Here is a 26,761-nt window from a genome sequence, read left to right on the forward strand (position 1 = left end):
TAAGCTACATGTCTGAAATGTTAAAGTGGATATCGCTGGTGTCCTTCTGAAACATCGTGTCTCCATATTTCGTGATTTTTGTTTGCCATAAATCACTATTATTAGTCACCCTTTATATTTGTCACTGGGTTTTGCAAATATCTAATCAATATAAAGTTTCAAAAAGTGCTTGTCAACGTTGACAACACAGTATTCAGTCTTTTAAAAAGTACAGTGTTTATTTCCATTTCCCGAAACACAGCGAATTTGATGTACGAGGTTTCAAAAGGACAGCAAAGATAATCATAATTCTGAAAATCTGAGAGATGGAAATGAGTTTGCGTTGGAATCATTTAATTAAATCTGAGGAGAGTTTATTAAAAGTTCATTCATTCTGAATCTTCTCCGAGACACATGTGAGGTCACCATAGTCTCCCTGGAGAAAAACCCATACAACTTCATCCAAAAGTCTCTTGTTCTCTGTGTAATATCACTGTTGTCTATAAGAAATGATCATTGATATTTTACAGTAATAAGCACTCCTGTGGGATCTCAGATACAGACAACAAACAGAAAAACCTGTGGACTATTAGTCCTATAATAACAGAGAGCGTTCCATCTCTTGCCTTTCGAGTGATTTTTCTTGTAAACCTCTTTAAATGATTTTCTGTTGAATTGTTTTCTTAAAACCCGCTGGTTATATTGCACTCAGAGTTATTTTTCTGCGGGCAGGTATGCAATGACTCACACCATTGTTTTGACAGCTCTCTCAATCCCACCACAACCCATTCATTACGAAAAAATCACTTCATCTCCAGTGCGTCATTCTTCTGCCCCTCGGACCATCTTTTTTTGAAGCCTGCAATGCACTCATCTTCCCCATCGCACACCCTGTCAGACCTCCAGGGTCATTATTGATTTCACATCCTTTATTTGGATAGGTGTTTATCTTCAAGCTTTAATGGTCCACCGAAGCTGGTCTGGAATCGGTGAAATGTTGTATAATACCTGCGTGGCTACCAGGGTCAGAGAGGTCTTTTGCGTATCTCTGTGGCCTGACAGCATAGCGACTGTGATGACTTTTATGAAGCATGTGAAGAATGTTCGTAAAGACCATTCCAAAGACCCATCTATCCAAAAATAGAAGAGAATTTTTGTTTCATCATGGAAGAATTTACAAAGGTAAACATGCGTTTAACTTGTGTAATGTGTTTTTCAGCATGAAGTAATGCAGAATGGAGCTTGGTTATAATGATTGAGATTTTGTTGAATTGTGAAGTGAAAGCTTCTGTTGTTTAAAGTTAATGTTCCTTTAGCTAAGTTGGAGAATTGCTTTGGATAACAGCATCTGCCAAATGCATAAATATAAATGCTAGGCAGGTATGTATACTACCTCCGAATCTTTCCAAAAGACATCACTACTATTCGCCAAATTAAGAACATGTTTTTAAACCCTTCTTGTCCTGTTTCTTGTCCTGTCTCTCAAGTTTCTGAGACATGTTTCCCAGCCTGTGCCATGACTGGAGCTGAGCTTCCTAATGCTGAGTAATTGCAGGAAGAACAGCGGGTCTTTTGGACTCATCACATTTATTTGCTCCTCGCCGGGAACATTGCAAGTCAGAAGGTCACTTGTATTTTTTCTGGGTGCCATGTAGGTGACCTGCTTCCTCTAATAACAGCACGGGCATCTCAGCCACTGCAGCCCGGGCTCCATTTCCTGTCATATCGGTTCACTGTATAGTCATCCAAATATTATCAGTACTTTTCCGGAGAGGGAGCTGTCAATATTGCAGATTGTCCTTTGCTTGTATGGAGGACTCTTGAAATAGATATAATCTTGGGAACATTGTTTTGTTGCAAAATGAGATTATTTTCTTTTTTCGTGCCAAACGTAATTTTGATTGTATGCATTCTTGACTTGAGACTGCAAAGATCGTACTGCTTTTTCATTTTTATTTCCTGGGTCGGAACTTTAAAAAAACAGACCCTAGAAATGTCATGAATTTCTTGTAGATTTTCAAAAGAAATCCTAAACATCTCTAATCACATTCTACCTATCATTAATTGTATCATTTACAGTCTTTATTTCTGAACTTTGTATTTTCAGGAAACATTGTCTCCATACCTTTGAATCTTCTGTCATCGATTGTCATAGTTGTTGTCACAACTCAGATTTAGTGGAGGAGATAGCTTTTATGGCAACACGCCTGGTTAGGACGTACTGTTATACTCCCCTGTAACATTTCCGTTGTAATATTTATTTTCAGATGTTCTGAATATCTGATAGCTTGTCTCGAATGGTATGAAAATATGATCCTAACTATGACTCATCTCTGCCGTCTTGAACTGTGTTCCTAAGAGAAGCATTGTGCTGTTTTATAGTTGCACGAGTTATATTTAGCCAAGGTTAAAGTTGAACACAAAAAAAGGAGCCTGGGGAGACTCTGGCTGGGATCTGCTAAAGATAAATAGTGTTTTTTTTTTCTTGCAGAGGGAGACTGTTTTAAAAAAGCTCACCATTTCCCTCCTCCACCATGTGAGGCTAATTCATCTCCCGACAAACAGGGTCTGGTCTCGATTAAACGCTGAGGACTGTTAAATTTGACATTCATTTCGAGATGAATGTTAAGGTTAGGCTCAGTTTGTGTTTTCCCTTCTTCCACCCCCTGTTAAGAATGGTTTTATGCCACTAAGTCAGTAAATACAAGGCTTGGCCGGGGAACAGTTGTAATTGCTTTAATGCCCACATGCATAGCACACTGCCCTCGAAGAAGACTGAAACGGTAGCATCTCGATTTCTGAAGATCGAATTTTGGGGAGGGGGTTGTAGTGTCATAGAGCTAATGTGTGTTATATAGGCCTATAGCTTCCTATCATTGATGGATTTTCTGTCAGGCAGAAAGCTGGTAAGTGAGTGTGTCGTGGTGCAGTAATTTATATGCTTTAGGGGTGCTCAGAGGTATACTGCAGATGGGCTGCGACAGTTCCCCGAAACCCCAATCATTGGACCTCAATTACGAATGCACGGAGGAACGCGATTGCAAATTGAAGGAGGGCAATATTCCGTCTGAAGCTGCGCTGCATTCTGTGTCCTGTGCAGTGCAATTTTAGGCCGCGCTAAAATCTGCAGAGCATTACCTCTAGCCTACATCATTTAAGAAACAGATAGATTATAAAAGTATGTTTGTCTTTCAGACTGTAATTTCAGTATAAGTGCAAGTCTCTCGCTGTCTCTTCCGATGAGTTCAGAGTGCACGTGAAGGGAGTGGCGTGTAAATGAACTCCCTTTTCATATATTTCTGAACTTGGACGGCTGTTTAAAGCTGTTGAAAGTTAAATATGCAAAGCGCTATTTTCATCAGGCAAATGATGACACCACACCACGTCTGTATTATAAACTGGGAACAAACTCTGTCTCGTGTTAAAATCAATGAAACGCGTACCGTTCATCCTTTTTGAATAATGGCCAATCAATCAATCTGTCATATACAGGTATTTTTTGCTTCTCTCTATATATAAACTGTATCTAACTTATTTTACACAATATCTTATCTATTCTCAATATAGAGTTTGGGGGGGGGGCAGTTCTTTAAATGGGTTAACAGGGAGGGGCGAGCATGAAAAGGTTGAGAACCACTCCTTTAGTGGATTGAGATCATGCAGCCCGGACGTCAGCACAGGTTGTTTATACACTGACACGGCTGCTTGTCTTTAGCTCAGCATCCAAAACAAATGATTTAAAAAGAATCACCTTTAATGTACCTTCACATTTTTCCCTTAAAATATACATTTTCTTGAAATGATTGATCATAGTTTGAAGAAAAATGAAATTTCTTTGATTTATACTAAGGTTTCGTTCATTTGGTTCTTCTTTAGGTGGTATGGCATATTGAAAACACTGTACTTCATTCTTACAGCTTCGACTTGGCTTGTCAAATCTGACGTTTTACTTTGGATTTTATGTCTTTTCATTTTTTTTATGTTTTGGTGAACATCTAAATAAAGACTTAGTGTACAGTAGTCAGAGGTCGATAATCATCATGACATTGTCTTGACTAAAATGTGATTGATTCTCAAGTATCAGGTTTTTTGTCATGTCTTTATGATTTTCAAGATTTAGGTTACATTTAATTGTCTTTATATAAAATACTTGTAAACACTTGAATGGATTCTGCAGAAACAAAAAGTCTGAATGAGATGAGTGTTCCTCTGGTGCAATAACAGTCTTTATATCATAAAGTCATTACACTCTTTTCTTTACACTTGATGGAACCATTTAGACAATGAAGGTTCTATGGCATCTTGAAACACCCCTTTTTGTAGAGTGTACATGGAAGGCAAACTTTATAAAATTTACAAGGTGCCTAGGTTCGTTCCAGTAATGCAATAGAGCAATTTTAGTCAATGTCTCTTTAAAGAACCATCTCTTTCTTACCTTTTATAATCTGAACAGCCTTCTTTCACCACAAAAACACCTTTTGTGAAATAGAAAGGTTCTTCAGATGTTGGAGGTTCTTTATGGAACCATTTGATAAAAAGGTCTAAATGGTCTACGCTCTATGTTTATATCTTCCACAATTTCTTCACTTTGCAGTGTTGTTGATCCTTTCCGATAAGATATTTTTAGAAAGCCAGTGGCAAATTATTCCACTCCATATAACCCTACATCCTCTTCCTCCTGCCCATATTTGTAAAGGAATGTCATTTCTTTCTGCCACAAAGACTCCGCATTAAAATGTTTGTGGAAGGTTTTCAGTTTAACCCAATGGAAATCAAAGTACTATAATCCTGCTACAGTATATTAATCTCTTGATTCTCTTATTTATTTGTATCTTAGACTCAAAGGGACAGTTCACCCCAAATTTTGATAAACACAAAGATAGATATTTCAAAAAATGTTAGCCACTGCCATTTCAGGGACATCATTGACTACCATAGTACAAGACTTTAAGAAATCAAACAGTTCTAGAGCAACTTTGACTACCATTTCCATTTTTCCTACTATGACAGAAATGTTGGTTCTCAGACATTGTTTGGTTATTATGTTACTTGTTTGATACAGTTGAAGTCACTGAGTGATGAAACAGCAACTTGCGCACACAATTTTTACTTTGGGGTGATTTAGCATTTCACACACCAACACGTACCTGTTATATTATTAGCACTGGCTTTATTTAAGGAGGTTGGATAGAAGCGCTGAGTCATGAAGGAGATTATAGATTCTGTGCACATATGCCGCTCAACACTCTCATCGACTCAACTGGCATCACCTACTATTGTGGAGTCATTGAGAGACGGGCCAGCTGTCACCGCTGATGTACACCTCACATCCTGACACGCAGTTGACACGACACATCCACAGCTGTCATCTCCGGGGACGGTCTCTCCTGGAACGGAGATGAAGGAATACTGGAGGTTTTTCACAGGTTGTGACAGGATACAAGGTGTTTGGCGAATTGACGCAGATGAGGAAAGCTGGCTCAGTGATCAATCTGTCTCTGTAGCTTTAGATATTTTTGTCCTCACTCTCTGTCCTGGTATTCTTATAGAGCACAGTCACAATTTCATAAGTGATAACTTTATGTTATCATCCCATTACATCATTTTTATTGGTGTCTACTTGTATCGAGAGGAAAGTCCGGTCTCTGCACATAATGTTTAAGACCTCATAACTGCAAGTTCTGGATGTGTGTGTTTGACATTATTTGTTGTCATGTTGAAGTGTTTCACTAGCAGTTAATTGGAATTTAATTTGACGTTTTGTGGTCTAATTTTTGGTGCATTCATTGGTCTTATCCGAGTGGCTTTTTAAAGTTTGCCTTCTAAAGGGCTAAAAACACTGAGACATTAGCAGTTTAAACAGGGCTCTTATAATAACACATTAAATACCTCACTAAGTTGAACAATCAAATCAGGAATGTGATAGCCTGCGCACATTTGATGACGCTATTTTTTGCAAAGTAGTAATTGGTTGAAGTTTTTTTTTCCAGCAATCCTGTTTCAAAGGTTCCTGTAAAAGAGACTTTAAGTGGCATTTAAATTTATATATTTGCTATTAAAGAAAACTTTAAACATGAGATGTGCAATTTTGTTGTTTCCTCAAGCATTATTTAAGGGAGGGTCCACCCAGAAATGCAAATTCTTTCATCCTTCCGAACCTGTTAGACTTTCTTTTGCACTGCACAAAAGAAAATATTTAGGAGAACGTTGGTAACCGAACAACATTGGCTCCCATTGACTTCCATTGTATGGACACAAAACCACTGAGACATTTCTCAGAATATCTTCTTAAATTTGATTTATTCGACATTTGTGGGCCCAACATAATATTTGTTCATTGTATCATTACAGAAACTAAAAAATATACCTTTTCCCAAAGCGTCTTTTTCCAAACCTTATTTAAGGAAATAAATATGAAGTGTCATGACAGATTCATTTGTCCAGCGGGGTCTAGTTCTGGCTGAGCTGACTGAATATCTTTTGAGGATTTCCTTCCAATCCAGAAAGCTTTCTGTGTCATAAAACAATGCAATGAGTGTTCATCCAGTGATACGTGGACACTAATGGCAATCGTTTTTCGATAAGATTGATATCGCTGTGCCGGCCTTGCTTGTTTCTGGCTCAGTGTAAAGAGTTTTTTATTGCTTGCTTGGCTTTCGTTGTCCTCTCTGAAGATATATGAATTATTCATGCCTTGACATTTGCCTGTGGACAGAATCAGAATATTCGTCCCTTGTTAATTCTCCTCTTTTTGTCTTACAGGAAATGTTCGAAGCGCTTTTTCTCGCGTACGATGAAGGTGTGACGTTCCAGCAGTTTAAGAGCTTCCGACGTGTACGAATCAACTTCAGTAACCCCAAAGCAGCAGCCAGCGCCAGAATAGAACTGCATGAGACGCCTTTCAGAGGGAAAAAACTCAAACTATATTTTGCCCAGGTGAGAGAAGCTCAGTTCCCAAAAGTGCAGCAACAATTTGACCAGACATACATTTTGGGGTGTGTGCAGATGTTTAACTGTGTATACATACATACTGCTATATCATTTCTAACATTTTAAAATATTATTGTAAAAAAGATACTGTATCTTTGTTGACCTCACACAGGGTCATGAACCCAGGGTTGAGAAATGAGTTGAAGTGTTCTCATTCAGTATGGAAGGAGAACTGCGTCTGTTTAACTGCATCCTAACACATTCTTTGCTCTCAGGTGCAGAACCCAACGTCCGATGGAGACAATTTGCACTTGGCTCCTCCCCAGCCTTCGAAACAGTTCCTCATCTCCCCTCCTGGCTCACCTCCAGTCGGTTGGCAACAGATTGATGAAGCAACACCGGTTATTAACTACGACCTGCTCTACGCCGTTGCCAAACTCGGCCCCGGTCAGTCACAGCTCATCACATCACATTCTGTCAGAACTAAATCTTGTGGCACCATTTTCCCCTCTAAGGTTCATGCATCTTTAATGTTGTTTCTTTTAGACAGAAGTAAGTTTAACTCTGCTTCATAGATGATGTTACATGTCTCCTTTATAGTTTTATGACTGATCTCCAAGAGGCTTAGATTTGCTCAGCAACCCATCTGCAATCACATGTCAGAGATTTTAATATGAGACATAGCTGCAAGCTCGATTAAAGCACCATTGTATGAAATTTGGCGGCATCTAGTGGTGAAGTTGCCAATTGCAGCCAGTGGCTCCCTCCACCCCTCCAGATGTCGTTACGCTTTTGCTTCTTTGCCGAAGGAAATTGTATTTATGAAACGCGCTCTGTAGAAACGTTTGTCCGTTTAGGGCTACCGTAGAAACAACATAGCATTGCAAGGGGACCCGCGGTGTACATGTATACAGATAGTAAAAGCTCAGGGTTCCTACGTGTTTTGGAAAAGTATGGATATTAATTTGATTGTTTTCCAGGTCTGGATTAGTAGGAAAAAAGAAAATTGAGTATGGAGAAAGTTACGAGTTTCAAGACTAATCGGTTTTCTAATATAAGAAAGTAATTATTTCTGATAACAAATGTATATTTATGAAGTTTGGGGCATGTTTCGAGCGCTGCCAAAAGATCGGCGCTAGATCAAATCTGCTGGTACACTGTTTGTTGCGCAGTTAAACCCCCCCCGATGTGTCGACCTAAACATGTTGAACACAGGCCGTACCCAACATTTAGGTCCCTGACGTCTGGTTAGTTTTTCCATGGTATGCAGTAAAAGTTGTGAAAAAATTAGCTAATAGGACAAAACTGTACTTAGTGATTTTAATATTGTACAAAACGCCTAGATAACTGATCTCGGATCTGGTCTACCTAAGCTGTCTAACAGAGTTGGCCAAACAAATAAAGGAAGCTGAGGATTACTGTCCAATCAAATGAAAGAAGACGGGAGTTGCTATTGACAGAAGTCGAAAGCTCAAGGTCAGCTTTATGTGAAAGAACGCGTACCTAAATGTTTCATACTTTATCATAGAAATGCAACTCTTTCCAGAGTGCTCGGGAGTTTGCGCTCCCAATTTGAGCATGCTTGACACGCATCGATATATAAATAACAAACCTGACTAAACGACCCATCCAATAATGCAAACTACAAAATGGCGAAATGAGACAAAAACATGACCAGACCTTCACCCGTTCATCCTAAACCGCATGGCTCAGGTGCGCCTGACAACAATATTATTTGCAAATACTTCAAACACATCATTGAATGAGATAATGCAACTTTTGTAGTTTGATGTCTATGTCTGTAGCTACACGAAAAGTCAACGCAATAGCGCTTACATTCTAAACCCAAATCCTCTTGAAAGATTGATTGTATTTCAATTTGACAATATTTGTATAAAAATATAAATTGGACATGTGTTTACTTATCACTGATAAACATAAAAAGACAGACATGGTTTTAGCTATTGTTATCTAATATGACTCCAATTGTTCATTGTAGTAGAGTAGGCGGGGCGAGACCGTGGTTCGAGTCCGGTGAGTAATTGTGAATTAGCGCCAGCTGTGCGCACACCGGCCTCGAATCACGTAGGAGATGGGAGCATATAAAAGGAACGAGCGACCGGACCGTCGAAGAGAGAGGACCGGGCCCGAACTTGTTTTACGTTTGTATTTATATTGGTATTTATATTTATGTTTATGTTTTGTTCGCCGGCGGTCGTCCGTGAGGGCCGCCGGCTGTTATTATTTATATTAAAACTTGTTTAATGTTTTCCGGTTCCCGACTCCTTCCTTCCATTTTATTGAGATGTGTTACATTCATATAGGCACACATGTAGTTCAAGAAAATATATTTTAGTTTTTTGGGACAAACTCCATTTTGGACCTCTGCCTTTCTTAAATCCTTTGTACAGTCCAAATTGAACATCATTAAATTTTGAAAGAAGCCAAGTTAATGGACTTTAATTCTCTTTTCATGTTCTTTAATGAATTACATTTCACCAATCCTTCTGTTGCTTTGGGTTGAAGGTTTACAGTTATTTAATTTGACAATTCACATTGCACTAAATTCCAATAAAATGTCGTGTATTGAGCATGTCTTGGTTTGCTGTTAATTCAATTGTATGAGGTAAAGCTATAACAGTCGACTGATTATTTGGCAAAATATTATTATATATAAATGTGAATAGAAAACCACAACTTTTATGTTAAATATGGTCTGAAAAATCATAATTTCAAACATAATGCAAAATATGTAGGAACCCTGAAAGCTCATTCTAAGGTACTAAAAACATAACGCTTCAGGAGGATTTATGTGTTATATTTCAAAATAATATATTTGAATTACATTTTATATAATGCATTTCAATAGATCCTCCCAAAAATGACACATCAGACCTTTTATTCTTCTGAGCTATGAAAGAGCAACCCCTGAGCAATGGAGTGTTCCATTAGGATGTGCTATGCAATATATAGTTATCCTCTCGAATCAAGTACGTCCATTAAGCTCAGTCGTTGTTTTAAATGTTCCTCTTTACTGTGGTACTGGTGATTACATCACCCAATCACTGATCGCTCTTCTACTGCTGACCTTCAGCCGTCTGTGTGTGTGTGTGTGTGTTATAGTAGTTACTGTACTGAGTGCTTGTGAGGCTGTGGTGTGTTTTGATTAAACCCGGAGGAGAGATGCTCCTTATCTGGGTGTTTGACAGTCAGTGCAGACAGGGTGCTATGTTTGGTATGGACCACACACACACACACACACGCACACACATGCATACAGTAGGCCTGTGAGTACACTGTTACCTATTACCAAAATTATACAAGATTTAGCATGTATATCATTCAATAAAATCTATTGTATTTTAAAATCAAATCATTTTCTGGCATAAAAAATGAACACCCTAAACATGAATCCAAACTGTAATTGAACTGTGTTGTAGGTAAGGCTTTGCAGTGTTTTCTTTACATGCAATGTTCTTTTCGTCCATCCTGTAAGTTGCCTGTAACAGGATTACAAATGTTTTCGTGCTGCAGTGCATGCTGGAAATGTAAACAGCAAGACAATACTGTGGACGTATCACTTTTATGGTTCATTTGTAAATATACTGTATAGAGACAGCAGTGCAGACACAGATGATCGTTGAGTGTACATCTCAGTCAATACTGAGGCCGGCTACCATTAATGGTAATAGAATCTTAAACTGCTCGTATAAAGATAACTGAACATACAAATTTACATAATACTTCCTACAGTGTACGCTTGCTCTCAAGGGAACAACTCGACCATCTCTGTTTAAATAAGCACATTGAGGTCATCTTGGTGACCTTTTCAAATTGTGTCCACCAATTTTTTTTATTATTTTTTATATTATCGTGTATTAATTACAAATCGACTGGAATTTTTTCTTGATGTTAGACATGAATCCTCTTCACATAGCTTAGTACCAAACACCTCCTCAACCTGTTGAAGATTGCATGAGCGAATGCTTGTTTTTATGCACTTTGATGCAACTGAAATAGGCGATTCTGTTACATTTAAAATCGTGTCTAAATTCTTTGCCATGTACAACCTTCGGGTTACAGGGGTAGTGTGTGATGCATCAATGATTTGCTATGTATTGCACAGGCTAGAAAGAGCAAGCTGGCCTGTTTTTGCAAGTAACCCATGCATAATGCATCAGGACAGCAGGTCTGCCAGTATTGACTCTTGTTTAATGAATATCATCTCACAGTCGTATCAGCATGCCCATTCCAATGACCTCATATAAACAATACAGTCTGGAGTTTCTGCTTCTGATTTTCAATAATACTAGACCGCCTGCCAGACCCAGACATTAGCTCAGTTACTCTGCTCGAGGGATTTCAAAACACTGATGCTACATCGAGAGTACAATAGAAATTGTTGCCATTGTTTTAATATTATTTTAAGATTTAAATGAATAGTTTTTCGTTGTGTTCGTCGCATTGCTTTGTGACCCCCCAGATGAAGATTTAGGATCTTAGATGTCTTTGGTTTGAAAAGATATATTATACAATGCTGGAACATCAATTATTCTCAAAGCCCCCATTGAGAATGTTCTAGAGTACCTAAAATGTCTTGAAGAAGCCTGATATTTCTCTGTATCGAGCACTGAAATAATGCCGACCCTCATTTCTAGCCATTATGTCTATTAGCTCTATATATCTGCGGCACTGAATTTTCCCCAAAATCCAGCAGACACAAAACATTGTCACTGTCAATTATCTTCATAGCTGATTTAGACTATACAACAGAGAATCCATCAGAGAGTTTTTAGCCATGAGATACATTTAGATACATTTCTGGTAATGTATCTAAAATACATATGATCCATCTGCATTCCTGGAAAGATCATCATCGTGTCAGCTGTTTGGCACAGTTTGGCCATGTTGCCTTATTGTGCGTGGTTTGCACACGAGTAAGCAGCCTCCGGGAAGCCAGGCCTAAATGCTCTGGTTGGCAGTACATCACTTATGGAAGCAGGTCAATATTGAATGTCACCCACTGTTTGTTTGGTCTATTTTTAGCTGACAGTGTAAAAAGGCGTTTGGGGATTATGAAGTAGGAACATTTGAATTATGCAACAGGAGTTGGCATTATGGACTCTCAGCCTCAAGAGATTGATTTCAAAATCCCATGAAAACATCCTGCTGAATTTTAAATCTCTCTCTGTTTGGTTTTGTCTAAATAACTATGGGGGTGTTCGAGCTTAACTCTGATGTTTAACCCTATATTATTTATGTAATGGAGTTATTGCCCATGTTAACAAACGAGCCGTGGCTTAACAGAGAGTTGAAACATTTATTTTCGTTATTCAGATAAATGCTTCACATAATTTTTTAAAGCTATCCATATTTAAAAAAATGAGTCTCATAGTTTTCTTTATTCTTACCATTTTTTTTTAAAGGTGCTATGTGTAACGTTTTGGAGGATCTTTTGAAAGAAATGCTATATTACTATGTGTTCAGAGGTGTATAAAGCCCTAACATAATGAAGCGTCAGGTTTTTATTACCTTAGAATGAGCTATTTCTATCTACATACACCGCGATTCCCCTTACATTAAATTCCTCATGTTGTTTCTTCAGTAGCCCTAAACGGATAAACTGCTCTACAGAGCTCGTTTCATAAATTCGTTATCTCCTTCGGGAAAGAAGCGACAATGTGCCGACATCTTAGCCCTGTGACACCCACCGTAGTGCTTTGAAAGTTAGGGGTGGAGTGAGCCGTTGGTTGCAGTTCGCAACCTCACCACTAGATGCTGCCATTTTTCTTACACTGCCTTAAAATGTTTCGCAGAGACTTAATTCAGCAACTGCCCTTGAGATACACTATTTTACATCAATATGACAAACCATGCATCATGCATGCTGTTATAGTACTGCACTTACTGCAATAACAAACTGTTTACATACTGAAAGCAGGTCCGCTCTCAGTTTTCTCTGGGAGGTTGTGTAAGTCACTCAGAGACTCTTGCATAATCCCAAGCAGAATAATGAAAATGGTCCGCTGCTCTGGGTTGATGTGGTTTTACAACCTCTTCTGTGGTCAGACGATCTGGAGTGTTTTACAGTTTTTCAGTTGAGACGAGAAGTCACAGACTGGCTATGAAAAGAATGGTCTTTACTTATATCCCAGCTAACAATTTTTGGGTCCCATAACATTATAGGAAAGTTCCCAGACTGTCCCCCTAACATGAGTTTTTGGTTCCCGGGACGTAATATTTTTTATGGTTTGTTTTTGTTATCCAGGATAGTTTTATTTACGGAAATCGAAGGCTATATTAGCTCATATGTGAAGTACACAGAATCACAGAATTCTATATGTAAGTTGAAACTTTTTTGACCAATAACTAAGAACTTGAATGTTGGACATGACCAAGTCAGCCCATGATGGGTTTCAATTACTGTTCAGATTAATAGCGATTGAATGGGATTTAAGGAACAGAAACAAACTGACGAGCAGTCAACAGCGCTCGAGTGGAACCATGTGGCAAGCTAAACAAACAACCCATTCAGTCTAAGCACCTTGACTCTGTTAGACTGCTGTTTGACGGCAATAATGATTGTGGTCGTTGTGGAAGTTTTTTTCCATCGTTACGCATGTGTTTGTGTGTTACTATGTTTCCATACACACTTTTGTGTTGGAGATGCTCACAGTGAAATCATACAGTACAAACAATGCACACTGAAGCTCTTAAAAGCAAAATGCTTTTTTGTTCCCTTATCTGCTTACAAGGCACATACCCAGTCGCTCACCCCGAGAAAGGAACGACACTTGAAATGTTCCTGCTGCATCTGTGGAATGCTTAGATTGAAAAAAAAAACCTGGAGCCAAGCGCACGGGCCATGCAGGGCTCAGAGACCAGTCTTTTAGTTACACAAAGTACAGAGAAGTCTGTGGATGCACACCATGAAGCTGACACACAAACTATAACCCGTATTTATTTCAAAGTTCAAAGCCTATATTGTGATTTGCACAATTCTCAAAACACTTTTGACTTTTATTTATATAAACTATTTTATATAGTATTTCTTTTTATCTGCATCGTGTTGTCAACTGTAGTTTCTTGAATAAAAGGGCTATACAGTCATGAAATATACAACTGTGATATGCATGCCAAAAACAGCAAGGAACAATCTTTTAGAAATAAACAAACTTAATGGTTCTCAATAAATACACTAAATATATTCATTTATTTATTATAAATGTCTAGTTTTGTGCTATGCTGACATTTTTGAAGAGAGAGTTTACCACAAAATTGAATTCTTTGGATATTTATTCAACTTCATGTATTTTTATTTTTCAAAACACTAAAGGAGATATTTTGATACATCTTGGTGACCAAGCAACACTGGCCCCCATTCACTTCCATTGTATGGACACAAAACCACTAAGACATTTCTCAGATTGTTTTGCTTTGTGTATAAGTATAATGTTTTATGTCCGACAGAAGAAAGTCATAAACAGGTTTTGAATGACATGAGAGTGAATAAATGATCACAGAATGTAATTTCTTTGGTAAACTATTCCTTAAAGGCCCCAAACACATCATATCTATAAAAACATAAGAACATGACCCATTACGAATCGAGCATTTTACTTGCATTCGTTTGTGAAGCATCCCAGTAAAGTGACTTCACCTGATGTCTTCTGCACATTCTGTTGAGTAATAAAACGAATACACAGCGTCTTCAGAGCCTCGATGTCGGGAGTAAATGAAGACTTATGTTCAGTCTTGCATCCAACAACAAAACACCTTATTTGTTTACAAAACATTCTTGTAGCTCACTGTAAGTATTCCGGTATGAAAACAATGGCGGATAGTGTACAACTGGATGAGGGCGGAGACAGCAGAGTCCATCATAGTGACGTCAGGTTACTGAGAGAATGCCAACAGCTTGTTCAAGAGGACAGTTGAGGTTTATTGGGGATTTAAAAAAATGAATAGGTCGATTTTTATCATTCTAGGGTGGTTCTGTACACACATTCCTGACACACAGATATGTACTTTAAGGGTATTTGGGGTATGATCAATTAATGTGTACCATGGTGTGACATACCAAAATTCAGAAAACAAAGTGTTAATATTACATTGTTTATAATACATGACCCTGGACGACAAAACAAGGGTAAATTGTTCAAAATTGAGATTTTTACATCATCTGAAAGCTGAAGAAATATGCTTTCTATTGATATATGGTTTGTAAGGATAGGACAATATCTGACGGACAACTGTTTACAAAGCTGGAATCTAAGAGTGCAAAATATTGTGAAAATCACCTTTGAAATTGTTAATCAGAGCCACTGTAGCAGACCATCCATTCGCAAAAATAAAGTTTTTATACATTGAAAGTAGGACTCTTATAAAATATCTTCATGGAACATGATTTTTTGCATTAAAGTACCTTTTTGCGTATTACTATTTAGTAATTTAGTGATTACTAAAAATGTTCCCGTGCTACTGAAGACTGGTGTTGTCGTCCAGGGTCACATATTAATATTAATCATATAAAATAGCATAAGAGATTTATCTTCATTCTTATTTTTCTTCATTTTTGCCATCACTAAAAAGTTAACCAGCACTTTTAATAGCGCTATAGTGCAAGTTTGAAAGTGATGCTTTCAATGAATCAAAGTATTGCACAGCATTACCCAGTTTTTAATAGTCATGTATATTTTTAGTCACGGCCAAATACAGATCAATTGCTTTTGAGCACTTTTCATTCACTTGCTCTTATTCAATCTGCAGCTGTGGCTATATAAAACTGATTCCTCATGCATGTATAGTTCCCACTATAATATGCTTTTTTTAATCAAAAGACAAGCTTATTTTTGGATGGTTGCTATGGAATTCAGAAATAGATGTTTTTGAAAGGAGGGCTTCGAAAGGATCAAAGGAGGAGTTTTACCCCTCTTTTACAAGAACGCTCTAAAAATACCACCAACGCTTCCTTGTGCCGGCCCACTAAACCCACTCTAAATCCATCTGGCCTTTCCACGGCCGTACTCGCTCACCCCCTCCGTCCTTCTCAGACGCCTGTCGCGCACACGCATGCCTCTTGATGAGCGACGCTCATGAACTGCAGGGTAGAGCTGAGGAGATGTGCTCTGCATGCCAATGAGATCACTACCGTTGTAATAAAGCCTCATTTTCATGGTGATACTTAGCATCCCCCCTCTTGTTTTTCAGGGATGACTAACCTTACAACTTAGTCCTCTCGTTTTGAACGGCAGCAATGGAGGTCTACTTTCGACGCATACTTTTTTACTTTAATGAGCTTTTGTGCTCCAATTCCTTCCCTGACTGTCTGACCCTTGACGTCAATATGCAGCATTGACGTCACAGCAGATTCAGAGAGAGGCTCTCTGGAGACTACAGAACAGAGAGTGGTGGAGGCAAGACACAAAAAGAGCAATCGGTTTGTGAATTTTGTAGGAACGTAGCAGTGAGATTGTTTGAACGAGCGTGTTGCGAATGAATAAAATATGAGACGTGTGACTGGAAGAGGAGTTGGGGTAAAACAGTCAGGAAGCGCTTTGTGCGTATTTGTTTGTGTATGTGAGAATGTGTGAAAGCACAGGGTAGAGATGAATGAACACATATATTTAGAGAGCGGGAGGGTGAGCAGGGCAGAGAATTTGAAAGAGAATTAGATAAGAGGGCCATTACAGTGCGTTGAATCCACCGGGTAACCACAATGCACTGCACATTTATGCCACCCAAGGGCATCGTGGTAAACTTTGATTTAACGCTGTCCTGCAAACACACACAAATATCTGTTCGGCACATTTTTGTACTCTTTCCAGTCTTTTGTATAGCAGGGATGGTGAGTGATGCAGAATCGTGAGGGAATGTGTGTGAGGGTCGAGTTTTAAAGAAAAATCATAGAAACCAAGGCCAGGTGAACAGAGATACCTTTACGAAACAAGATGTATGGGAATATACTGGAAAACACAATGCAATATACAGTATTATATCATACGTTCCATTTGTGAAAACCAATTTTTCAATATATTCAAATATAAATATTATTCTGTATATTTTCAAATATATTATTTTGTTTCACATAATGACAGTTGATATATAGTAAAATATATTTTCTTTGCTTAAGGGTTGTAGTTTCTCAGTATCCACGGTCGGTTCTGTGATGTCAAATGCTTAAAAAGCTACTGCATGGATCAATGCAGTTTTTTCTGGCTACCACAGCAATTATGACTTCTTAAAATATCCACCAATAACTTTCCTCACAGCGATGTCATGGGAGAGAGCGCCACCTAGACGTGGCTTTTAGAATTGGGCAGAAATTACTGGATCGCTCTCACCGTTTAAAAGCCCAGACTTTCATCTGTAAAGATGTTTTGCTGTCCAAAGCTTGAAGGATGAGGATGAAATATATAAATATTGCAAAAAAAATCTGAAATGTTTTAGTAAAGACACATCTTCTAAAAAAGCAAATGACCAAGAATTATAAACCTTGTTTTCTGAAAAAAAGACAAAAAATCTTTTTAATTTCCCCAGTGGCAGATATTTTTTCTTTAATTGTCTTTTCCCAGATTTAACAACTTATGTCATATTTTTGATAAATACTTAAAATACAATATAAGATTTTTTTGCAGTGTGTTTGCATTTGTTTTGAAAATTTATATTTTTTTTATATTTTAATTTTCATATTTTATATGTTTTACACATTCTCCTAATGTACGTGATCTGGGTGCGCCTACTGTACCTATTTATTCAGCATTTGTTATGTCCTATTGTGTGAATGCTAAATTTACATTTCAAATGTAAATAATTTTTTTTTTTGATTATTTATATTATAAAATAGAATAGAAATAGACAGATTGATCTTCATTGTTAGTTCTTATTCTAGATTTTTGCTGTCACACATACACATACGGTTTATTTGTGAAGCACCCACAAATACGTTCATGGTCATATATAAACAGTGTTAATCTGACAGAATCTTCCCTTCTGTGCTCATAGGTGAGAAGTATGAGCTTCATGCAGGCACGGAGTCTACACCCAGCGTGGTGGTCCACGTCTGTGACAGTGACGAGGAAGAAGAAGAGGAACCAAAGTCCAACCCTAAACCAAAAATCATCCAGACCCGACGTCCAGACCTGCCAGTGTCGCACTGAACTCTACATTTCCCACACGCGAGGATCTCCACCCTCCCCATTCACTTAACAGTACCTTTGCCATCCCCCTTTAGGACCAGGGTCTGAGGGACTCGGATCCGTGTTCCTCGTTCAGCACACACATGTGTACAATCTTCAATGTGTGTCACACAATTTTTTTATGTTGTCAGTACTCTGTACCCGTTTGCGTTTCCCAATCTTACTCTGTTGTAATATCATTCATCCGCTCACCAGTTAGAGGCAGCATGTACCCATTCCTGCTCCTGCACCTACGTTTCGATTGGCTCCTGTGGCACGTGACGGTGTCAGATATGCCTATTGGTTGATAGCTGGCCATTTGGCTTTCTTGCACCAGAAATATGTACTAATTGTACCCAACGAAGCCATTAATAGTGCATTCTTCATAAGGGCATGCTAGGCACCGGATGTGGCTTAACAGCAGCGCTGCATGTGGCACAGTAACCCTTAGAAATATATATATATATTGCCTATCATTTTTTTCTCAATATGGTTAAATCATGCGTAGCAATGAGCGCTATGACCACAGGACTCTTTCCCATCATGCCCATGCATGTTCTGGTAACCTTCTGATAGCAAAGTGTATTGTTTTTATTTCCTCCTGTGAATAATCGTCAGTGTGTCTTGCCAACAGTGTTCTTACAGAGAAACGATGCTTTTTCCAACAAGGAGCTGAGATTTCTATTGTATAATCATGCACCTTTTGATAGAACCTATGAGTTGGTCTGACTTTTTTCAATGTGTTTCTTTTTTTGGGTCAAACGGTCCTTATAAAAACTGAAAATGACAAAAGAATTTATTCCAGATTAGATTACGTCGATCTGGTGTCATTTAATGAAGTCTGTGATATGCATGGTTACTTCTTTCTAGAGTTTCATCTCGTTGTGAGCGATCCATCCGCAGGTGTCCTCGTGGTCTGTGAGACTTCATTCACACGCAAGTTCATTTACAATCACGTATCAGAAGACATGCACGATGCAACGCAGTTAGTAAAACAGATCTTCCAAGTGCTATTACACAGTGGTTGAAAGCATTAAAAGCAAATAATAGGAGGGTGATGTCAACTTTTGCCTAATTTATTTACGGATTATCTAATTAAACTAAATAGATGTACTAAGCCGCAGTACTCTTCAAAAACTGTAGCCATAGATTTAAGACAAAAAATGCTCAATGCCTCACAGTTATATACATACAGTACAATATAAAGTTAATGTTGAATTCATTTCAACCTCTTCCAAGACTATAAATGAGTCCAGTCCCAGACAATACATTATCACTGTGATGTCATTTCTGTGATAGCTGAGGTATTGTTGTTCATGAGTATATTGTAAATTTAAGAGGTTATCAGGCCTAAAAGTCAGTTTTTCAGTGTTATCGGTGTGTTAAGGGTGGTAGCCACAGGGTCAACTTGCACAACCTGTTAATTTTCTTAAATCTACAGGGTTGGATTTTCTTTTAGCCTGAATGTATAATACGTCACAACTCTCAAACATCCCAACGTTTTCACACTTTAACTGAAGCAATGACTCTTGTTGTGGGAACAGGGTATATATACGGCTCTATGACATCACAATCTGTATTATGACACACAGGGATTTATTGTGCTTCGATGACCTCAAGCCTTATTTGATTTAACGCTGACAAAAAAAAGAGTTGTTCAGGTCAGCAATGTGTCGTGTTCTCTTTTAGAGAAGATGTAACAACACATATTGGGTTAGAACAAAGAATGAGAGCAATATCACATAAATGATAGACGCGGCCCCTATCCATTTTGAATCTTGGTCAGTCTGCTCTTCCCCATATTCGATTCAAACGATATACAAACATTATTGCAGTCTCACACGCTGACAGCCTTCCTTACCGTCCTGTAATTAAAGATTTTTTGTATTGTTCTGTATTGCACTTTCACATGACTGTATCATTCAGTAATTGTCTTTTTTTCATGTACTCCTGAAGACATGATATTATCTCTGTTCTTAAAGTCTTTGATCTGGAGTTTGTGTCACTGATGTTGGGAAACAATCTGTATTGTGTATACTCGTGCAAGACCGTCGGTGTTCTTGTCATATACATGTACGTCCTGCCCGCCGACACTATGGAGACATATCTGTATATATTAATCAATAATATTTTTACTGCATTTTTGTACAAATATTCATGGTAGCCATGTACAAGTAGTCGAGATGATTCTTTGTTAGTATTAAAAAAGTTTGGTTTTAAATCAACGGTGTGGTCTGATGACTGAGGTGTCACTCTTCTTTTAAACAGTAAAGGAGCCCTGTTCACACTTTTCTTTAATGTTTGGATAAAGTTTTTTCGAAAGCCTTTAATATATTAAGATGTGAGCAAATGATAGTTTTGTCCACAAAATTAATTCGGTCATTAAGGCATGTAGGCTACCAACAGTTTATAAAGGTTAATAAGTGACCCTAAACTACATCAAAAGTGTGATGTAAATAAATAAATAAATATAAGAAAAAGAAAGGGGGGTTGGGTTAAAATTGCAAATTCATTTTACAATAATAATAATTATTATTATATAAATATAAAGAATATGGTGGAGTAAAAGGGAAAGAAAAGAAGTGAAAAATCCTTGACTTTCACCTCACTAAAAAAGACTTTAATGTATTGTTGTTTGGAAAAAATAGCACAAAAAAAGAGAATTGTATAGATGCTCGTTATTTCTCTTTTTATTATTCTTCGCACAAACAAAGTCGTGCGGTTTCTAGGGCGATGCTGACGTAAGGCCTGTCAGTCAAGTGTTCTCGCGCTACATCTCAGCCATTGATGACAGACCACAATAAGATGCTTCAGTTCTTTTTACAGCATCATATTGTTATGACTCCTAAAATTCATTTCTGATTGAAATTTAGTACAAGTCATGACGTAAGCCACCATAGTTTGGAATGTCTCAGCATACTTGTGAATGTATTTTTAGACCGACCATATCTTCAAGGTTAAACAGTGAGATCAGTTTTTGAGACTTGATTGTGACCAGTTCCTTTCTGATCATAGATTTTTATTTGCGTCAAGGTTGTGTGCAATGATACGCTGTCTATGTGGACAGCCATCCTGCTTGGCAAATAATATAAAGATTTAAAGGCAAACTAAGTGTCGCCAGTGCCCTCGTGTGGAGAGCCATTAACACTACACGCTTACTACTGACCAGTAGATTACAATAGACAATCTCTCCCTCTCCCTCTCTGAAAATGCAATTTTACTACTCCACCAGAAGATGGCAGTGCACAGTAACATATGTTAAACATGTTAAATGCATTTAATGAGCATTTTTAATTTTTGAAACTAAATTTACATTACATTTCTCTACATTTAACAATAAACGCATCTTCCTACTGTATCCTATAACATATCATGTGAGCAATAGTTATCCCTTTGAATATAGTTTTAGCTTTCTAAATTTAAGCATATGACAGAAGCCATTGGCTAGTCGAAGTGAACATGATGTGTGTGTTCCAGTTCCAGGTTAGAAGGCCAACGTACCTGCGTCACCGATCGTTCTAGTTATACAGCATTGCTGAGAGCAGTGTGTTAGATGCTGCGCCAGGCCAGGTTCCTGAGCAGTATGGCCGGCTGTACCCAGGGAGCCCTCTCAGTTGGGCAGAGGAATAGGTACATGGAGTGGTAGCCACCTGCTCAGAGGACTAGCCAAAACCACATGCCCCCGGATCCACCAACAAATACCAATAGCTTTCCCATTCGTGCCATGAAAACCAAGTGTTTGACCTCGGAAGAATATTGTCTCTATTCTCAATGACACAAACATTTGTACAGTTTTATTGACTTATTACTTGCTTTATGCTTCAATACTCACTCTGGTCAATTGTTCGTTTCTTTCCTGCACGTATTAAAATGTGAATGAAGCTCAGCTCAAGCTCTCTGATCCATGCACAACATACACCGATTGTGCTGTGTGAATATAGAAGCGTCTGTTTGTTTGTGCGGGCCTGGAGTCAATTTTTAAATTGAGGAGATGAAATGCGCCACGACGCTTTTAAAAAGGGATGAGAGCGCTTGTTTGTGCTGATGGGATGGAGGAAAACACATAGGTAGCGGACAGATGGAGGGACAAATAGACATGTAAGCGCATGGAACAGACAGATGGATCTAAAACACACACACACACATCATGTCTGTTATAAACAGAAGGGTCCACATTTTAAGAGCTGATATCATTTATGCTGACAGTAGCCCTGAAAACTATTCTGATATGAGTGAATAAATGTCATTTCCATAAGATACTATAATCAATATCAAACCAATAACAGAAATCAGTAGATTTAGATTTTATTTAAATCTGACAATGGTATTAAGGCCTGAGTATTGCAGTAGAGATTTTTTCAGTTAAGGCAAATGATAGAAACATTCAATCACAGATGAGTGTTAATTTTTACTCTTCAATCCTATTGGACAGGAGACCCCAGTGCCGCCCAGTCCACAGTAGCCATTGGGATTCTTGCTGAGGTACTGCTGGTGATAGTCTTCTGCATAGTAGAATTCCTTGACCATTGCTATTTCGGTTGTGATGGCTTCAAAACCCTCTTCAGTCAGCACCTGTCAATAGAAGAGCACTAATGCTGAATAAGCAGTGACACCGGATTTAACCTGCTGAAACTGCTATATTGTTGTCGTAACAAATATCAGGTAACTTGAGTTTACCGGATTGTAATTGGATCAATTAAAGTTCATATCAATTCAACTCAAACATTAAAAAGGAAGAAATGCCAGTTAAACAAAACTTCGGACAGAAAACTAAAAGTTTAATAAACAATGTTCACGATTTCCGACACTCAAACAAGCACCGCAGAGCAACAGACACTTTCCACTCAAAAGTTGACTTCAAAAAGTTGTTCGGTTTTCGAGAGCAAAGTCATATTTTCATGACACATTCTTGTTAAATGAACTGCAAACACACAATTTCATAAATACAGTGCAGCCATCAGAGCTGTGATGTTTAACAGTCTCAGCTGTCCGCTGTTCCGTGCCAGAACTGTGCTGGACGCTTTGTGAGACAGAAAAGCGATCATTTAGAGATGAAAACAGAAAAAGAGAGAGAGAGAAAGGGGGACATCTAAATGGAGAGGGATGGGCAGATGTTCACTCTCATTCCAGATGTGCAATCTAGTCCATAAGGATTATGGGACGGATGAGGCACTCCCAGTGTCTGAGGCCAAGCACAAGCACACCCTCCTAATGATGCCCGCAGTATTCACAGCCTGCACATGCCGTCTATATTGATCCAGTCAGTTTTGTTTTTCTCTCTCTGAGTTCATTTGTGAAGAATCGCTGAAAGATATTTGAAAAAAAATTTGTAACCAAACAACATTTGTCTGTTGTATGGACAAAAAACCACTGAGACATTTCTCAAAATATCTTCTTTTGTGTTTGACAGAAGAAAGAGTCATATGAGGATGAATAAATGACACGATTTCATTGTTTCATTGTTGGGTGAACTATCCCTTTAACCATACAACTATAAAAGTGGTGACAGATGACTTATTGTATTCAGCTCTTTTTTTTTTAAAGTTTTTTTACTGCACATTAGTGCAGTAGCTCTCTCAGTTGACACTTTGGTTAAAAAATATTCTGCTAAAAAGCAGCATTTCTGTCCAAAGTTTAGTTATTCATTCTGAAAGGTTTTGACAAATTTGGTCACTTAACTTTTTGAGCGACCAGTCTCTTTCCCTCTCTCACCTCTTTCCCTCCTTGTCTGAGTTTCTGTGCATGGAAATGTGTTTTTCAGGCAGGGTGATTCTATGAAGGAACCTGCCAAATCCCACATTTTGCTGACCATCTGGCAAGAGGCAGTTATGCACCTGTTAGGAGCAGCTGCAGGAGACAGGAGCTAGGTACAAACACATCATCTCTCTTTCTCTCTAACGCTGGCTTTTTTATAAACTTCCAGCAAAACCTGCACGTCCATCCGTCAGGTGCCCTAAGGGTCCACGGGGAGCTCTGCCAGTATAAGACAAATTAATACAGGTTTAACCGGTAGGAAAGTGAAAAATGTGACTGCTTTCACCAGATGACGAACTTCATCCTGTGCAGAAAAATCTTGGATTTTAAAATAAAGACCTGCTGGAATGACAGCATGCTGGTCCGTTCTAATTATGCCGGAGTAGTCAGTGCTGGTTTGGTGTCATGTTAGTCACCTGTTAAACTTCATCAGCGATCAACCAGCATGGTTTTTCTGGCAAAGTTGGTCAAAAAGCCTTGTGGGCAAAACAGCACTGCAGCATCCAAAACACAACATATGCTAGTGACCAGTCATGCTAGCCTTTTCTGGACTCTTAGCTTTTAAAATAATATATAATTAAAGGTCCAGTGTGTATTTTTTGGAGGACTGACAGAAATGCAATATAATATTTATAACTATTCAGTGTTCAGAATGATGCGTTATGTTTTTTTACCTAAGAATGAGCTATTTCTAACTACATACACCGTGGGTCCCCTTGCAATGGATTAGGCATGTTGTTTCTACAGTAGCCCTAAACGGACAAACTGCTCTACAGAGCGCGATTCATAAATATTTTATCTCCTTCGCCAAAGAAGCAAAAGTGTCACAACATATTAGTTCTGTGTCATTCACCGTAGTGCTTCGAATGGGAGGAGTGAACCATTGGTTGCGATTCGCAAGCTCACCACTAGATGCCATTAAAATCTCCAGATGGCTCCTTTAAAATGTGCTATTTTTATGAGACCAAATACACCAATTTTAATGGAACGGATACAAAGATTAAAGCAGATTTATGCTAGGAAAGCATGATCTTGTAGGTGTGTCTTATTTACTTGATTTTATGTCATTCGTACTGCTTGCTCTGCACATTCGTGACTTCAAGTAAAGCTTGCTGTCAGGAAGCGTTATTTGTTCAAAAGCATTAGGCCTCTAAACAAGTGCCGCACATAATGTAATAAATTAGATAAATATATTCAGTTTAATTAGATCTGCAAATCATTGCGGTACAAATATAACTGATTAAACACAACCAAGTAATGCCTTTACACCAGCAGAATAACACAGCACAAAAACCCCAGGTTTCAACCATCAACCGCAGCTCTCAGCAGGGAAAGTGCCAACCGGCAGCTGGCCAAACTGGCATGTGCAATACGAAATAAAGCCAAGCATTCTGATGCCCTCTGCAAGGTTTGGCTCTACCCATCAACATACCAGCTCCCTCTGAAACACGTGCACCTATAAAGAGGATAAAAATGTCTCTCCACCTTTTTTCGAAAATGTAGCATCCATGCATTTCAAACGGACAGTCTATTTATGCCTGCATGGTTGTCACCATCTCGAAATATCATAAAACTTAATCCCCGTGTAAAGATTTTATAGAGGACATATCAATCTGTGATGCTGTATGTGGCATATGAAAGGTCTGCCTATGATTCAGAGAACAGGCCTGGCCCGTAGTTAACCTCCGTTCTGTGTTTGCTCATAATTCATACTAATATTTTACTGTATATACATTTTATTGAGTCATATTAAAATTACCCAACAGGCAGAGGTCTCCCTGAAATTATGTTTGGGAAACATAAAGTACATGTTGCTGCTAAAACAGTCTGTACATCCTAAACTGCTTGGACATTCATGTATCACACACTAAAAGTATATGTATTTGTGTATTTAGAAAGGGAATGATCTTACAATGTGCTTGCCAACTAACCAACAAACATGAAATCTCGTCCAATCAGCTTAAATTTATGACACAGACTTTGTAATCTACAACGCAGCTGCTGGAAATAATCACCAGATCGATCTGATTGGCTCGGATCGGGTTGATTGGTGTCCAATCACTCAACAGTCATCCTCATGATGAAGAGTCATCAGGCTCCTACCAATCAAAACGATTTGCAACCTTTCACCAATAAACAAATTAGATTCAAATATAAATAAATTCAAGAACGTCACTGTTGTTGGTTTCCCATGTTGTTTTTATGTGCCTAGTTAAATGCATTCGTTTAAAACCTCATTGATATGACACTTTTACATCATATTTCTAAGCATCCTACAGCTGGCGTGTTTTTGTAATACAAGCTTTAAAACAATATTAGGCCAAACATCATTTACAAACACGTCTGCCAGAGACTGAACACCATCTGGCACAATATTTCTTATTTATTATGAATTGGGACCCACTTATCTTAATTTCACGTTGTGTGTATATATATAGTGCCAAAGGGTTTGTTTGTGCTATTGTTTACCTATTTCCCCTGTCTCTGGAGAATTTACGGAGCGCTGATGTGAAGAACAACATTCAAAATGAGCTTGTGGGACGTTATTATTGAATTCCTCGATGCCGATTTTTTTTATAGAAGCACACGAGGAATGTAAACAATGTCCAGTTCTTTGATTTCAAACTTCTGGGAGGCTGAATGAATCAATAGGAAAGTGATACAGTCAGGTTTATTCTCATTATCCTTTTGTTTATGTCCTGACTCTCGCCTACGAATGAACTTGTCTCCGCTCTGTTGTCCCTGTTATGTTCTTTCTTTGTCCTTGAGCTCAACGTGTGTGTCGTGATATCCATTCAAATGAGTTTAAAAATCATTTGGACGATCCTCATTTATGAATCAAAAGCAAAACTTATCACAGGTATCTCAAATTCAAAATGAAATCCAAGGAAATAATAGGGAAATAAGTTAAGTTCTCCGTT

The 26,761-nt window shown here is 38.2% G+C and overlaps 2 protein-coding genes across 4 annotated transcripts in view; one reads left to right on the forward strand and one right to left on the reverse strand.

The window, feature by feature from the left end:
* Positions 1-20,307, forward strand: part of rcan2 (regulator of calcineurin 2) — a 51,137-nt gene extending 30,830 nt beyond the window's left edge. For all 3 annotated transcript variants that reach the window (XM_056765266.1, XM_056765268.1, XM_056765269.1), the window contains 3 exons: positions 6,742-6,915; positions 7,185-7,356; positions 17,914-20,307. In XM_056765266.1, the coding sequence (XP_056621244.1) occupies positions 6,742-6,915; positions 7,185-7,356; positions 17,914-18,068 (501 nt within the window). In that variant the 3' untranslated portion in view covers positions 18,069-20,307. The remainder of the gene's footprint in view (positions 1-6,741; positions 6,916-7,184; positions 7,357-17,913) is intronic.
* A 2,068-nt stretch (positions 20,308-22,375) lies between these two features.
* Positions 22,376-26,761, reverse strand: part of msraa (methionine sulfoxide reductase Aa) — a 76,017-nt gene continuing 71,631 nt past the window's right edge. Inside the window, exon 6 of the mRNA XM_056764018.1 lies at positions 22,376-22,658. Within this exon, the coding sequence (XP_056619996.1) occupies positions 22,488-22,658 (171 nt within the window). The 3' untranslated portion in view covers positions 22,376-22,487. The remainder of the gene's footprint in view (positions 22,659-26,761) is intronic.

Source organism: Triplophysa dalaica, chromosome 13 (assembly GCF_015846415.1).
Source record: "Triplophysa dalaica isolate WHDGS20190420 chromosome 13, ASM1584641v1, whole genome shotgun sequence".
NCBI lineage: Eukaryota > Metazoa > Chordata > Actinopteri > Cypriniformes > Nemacheilidae > Triplophysa > Triplophysa dalaica.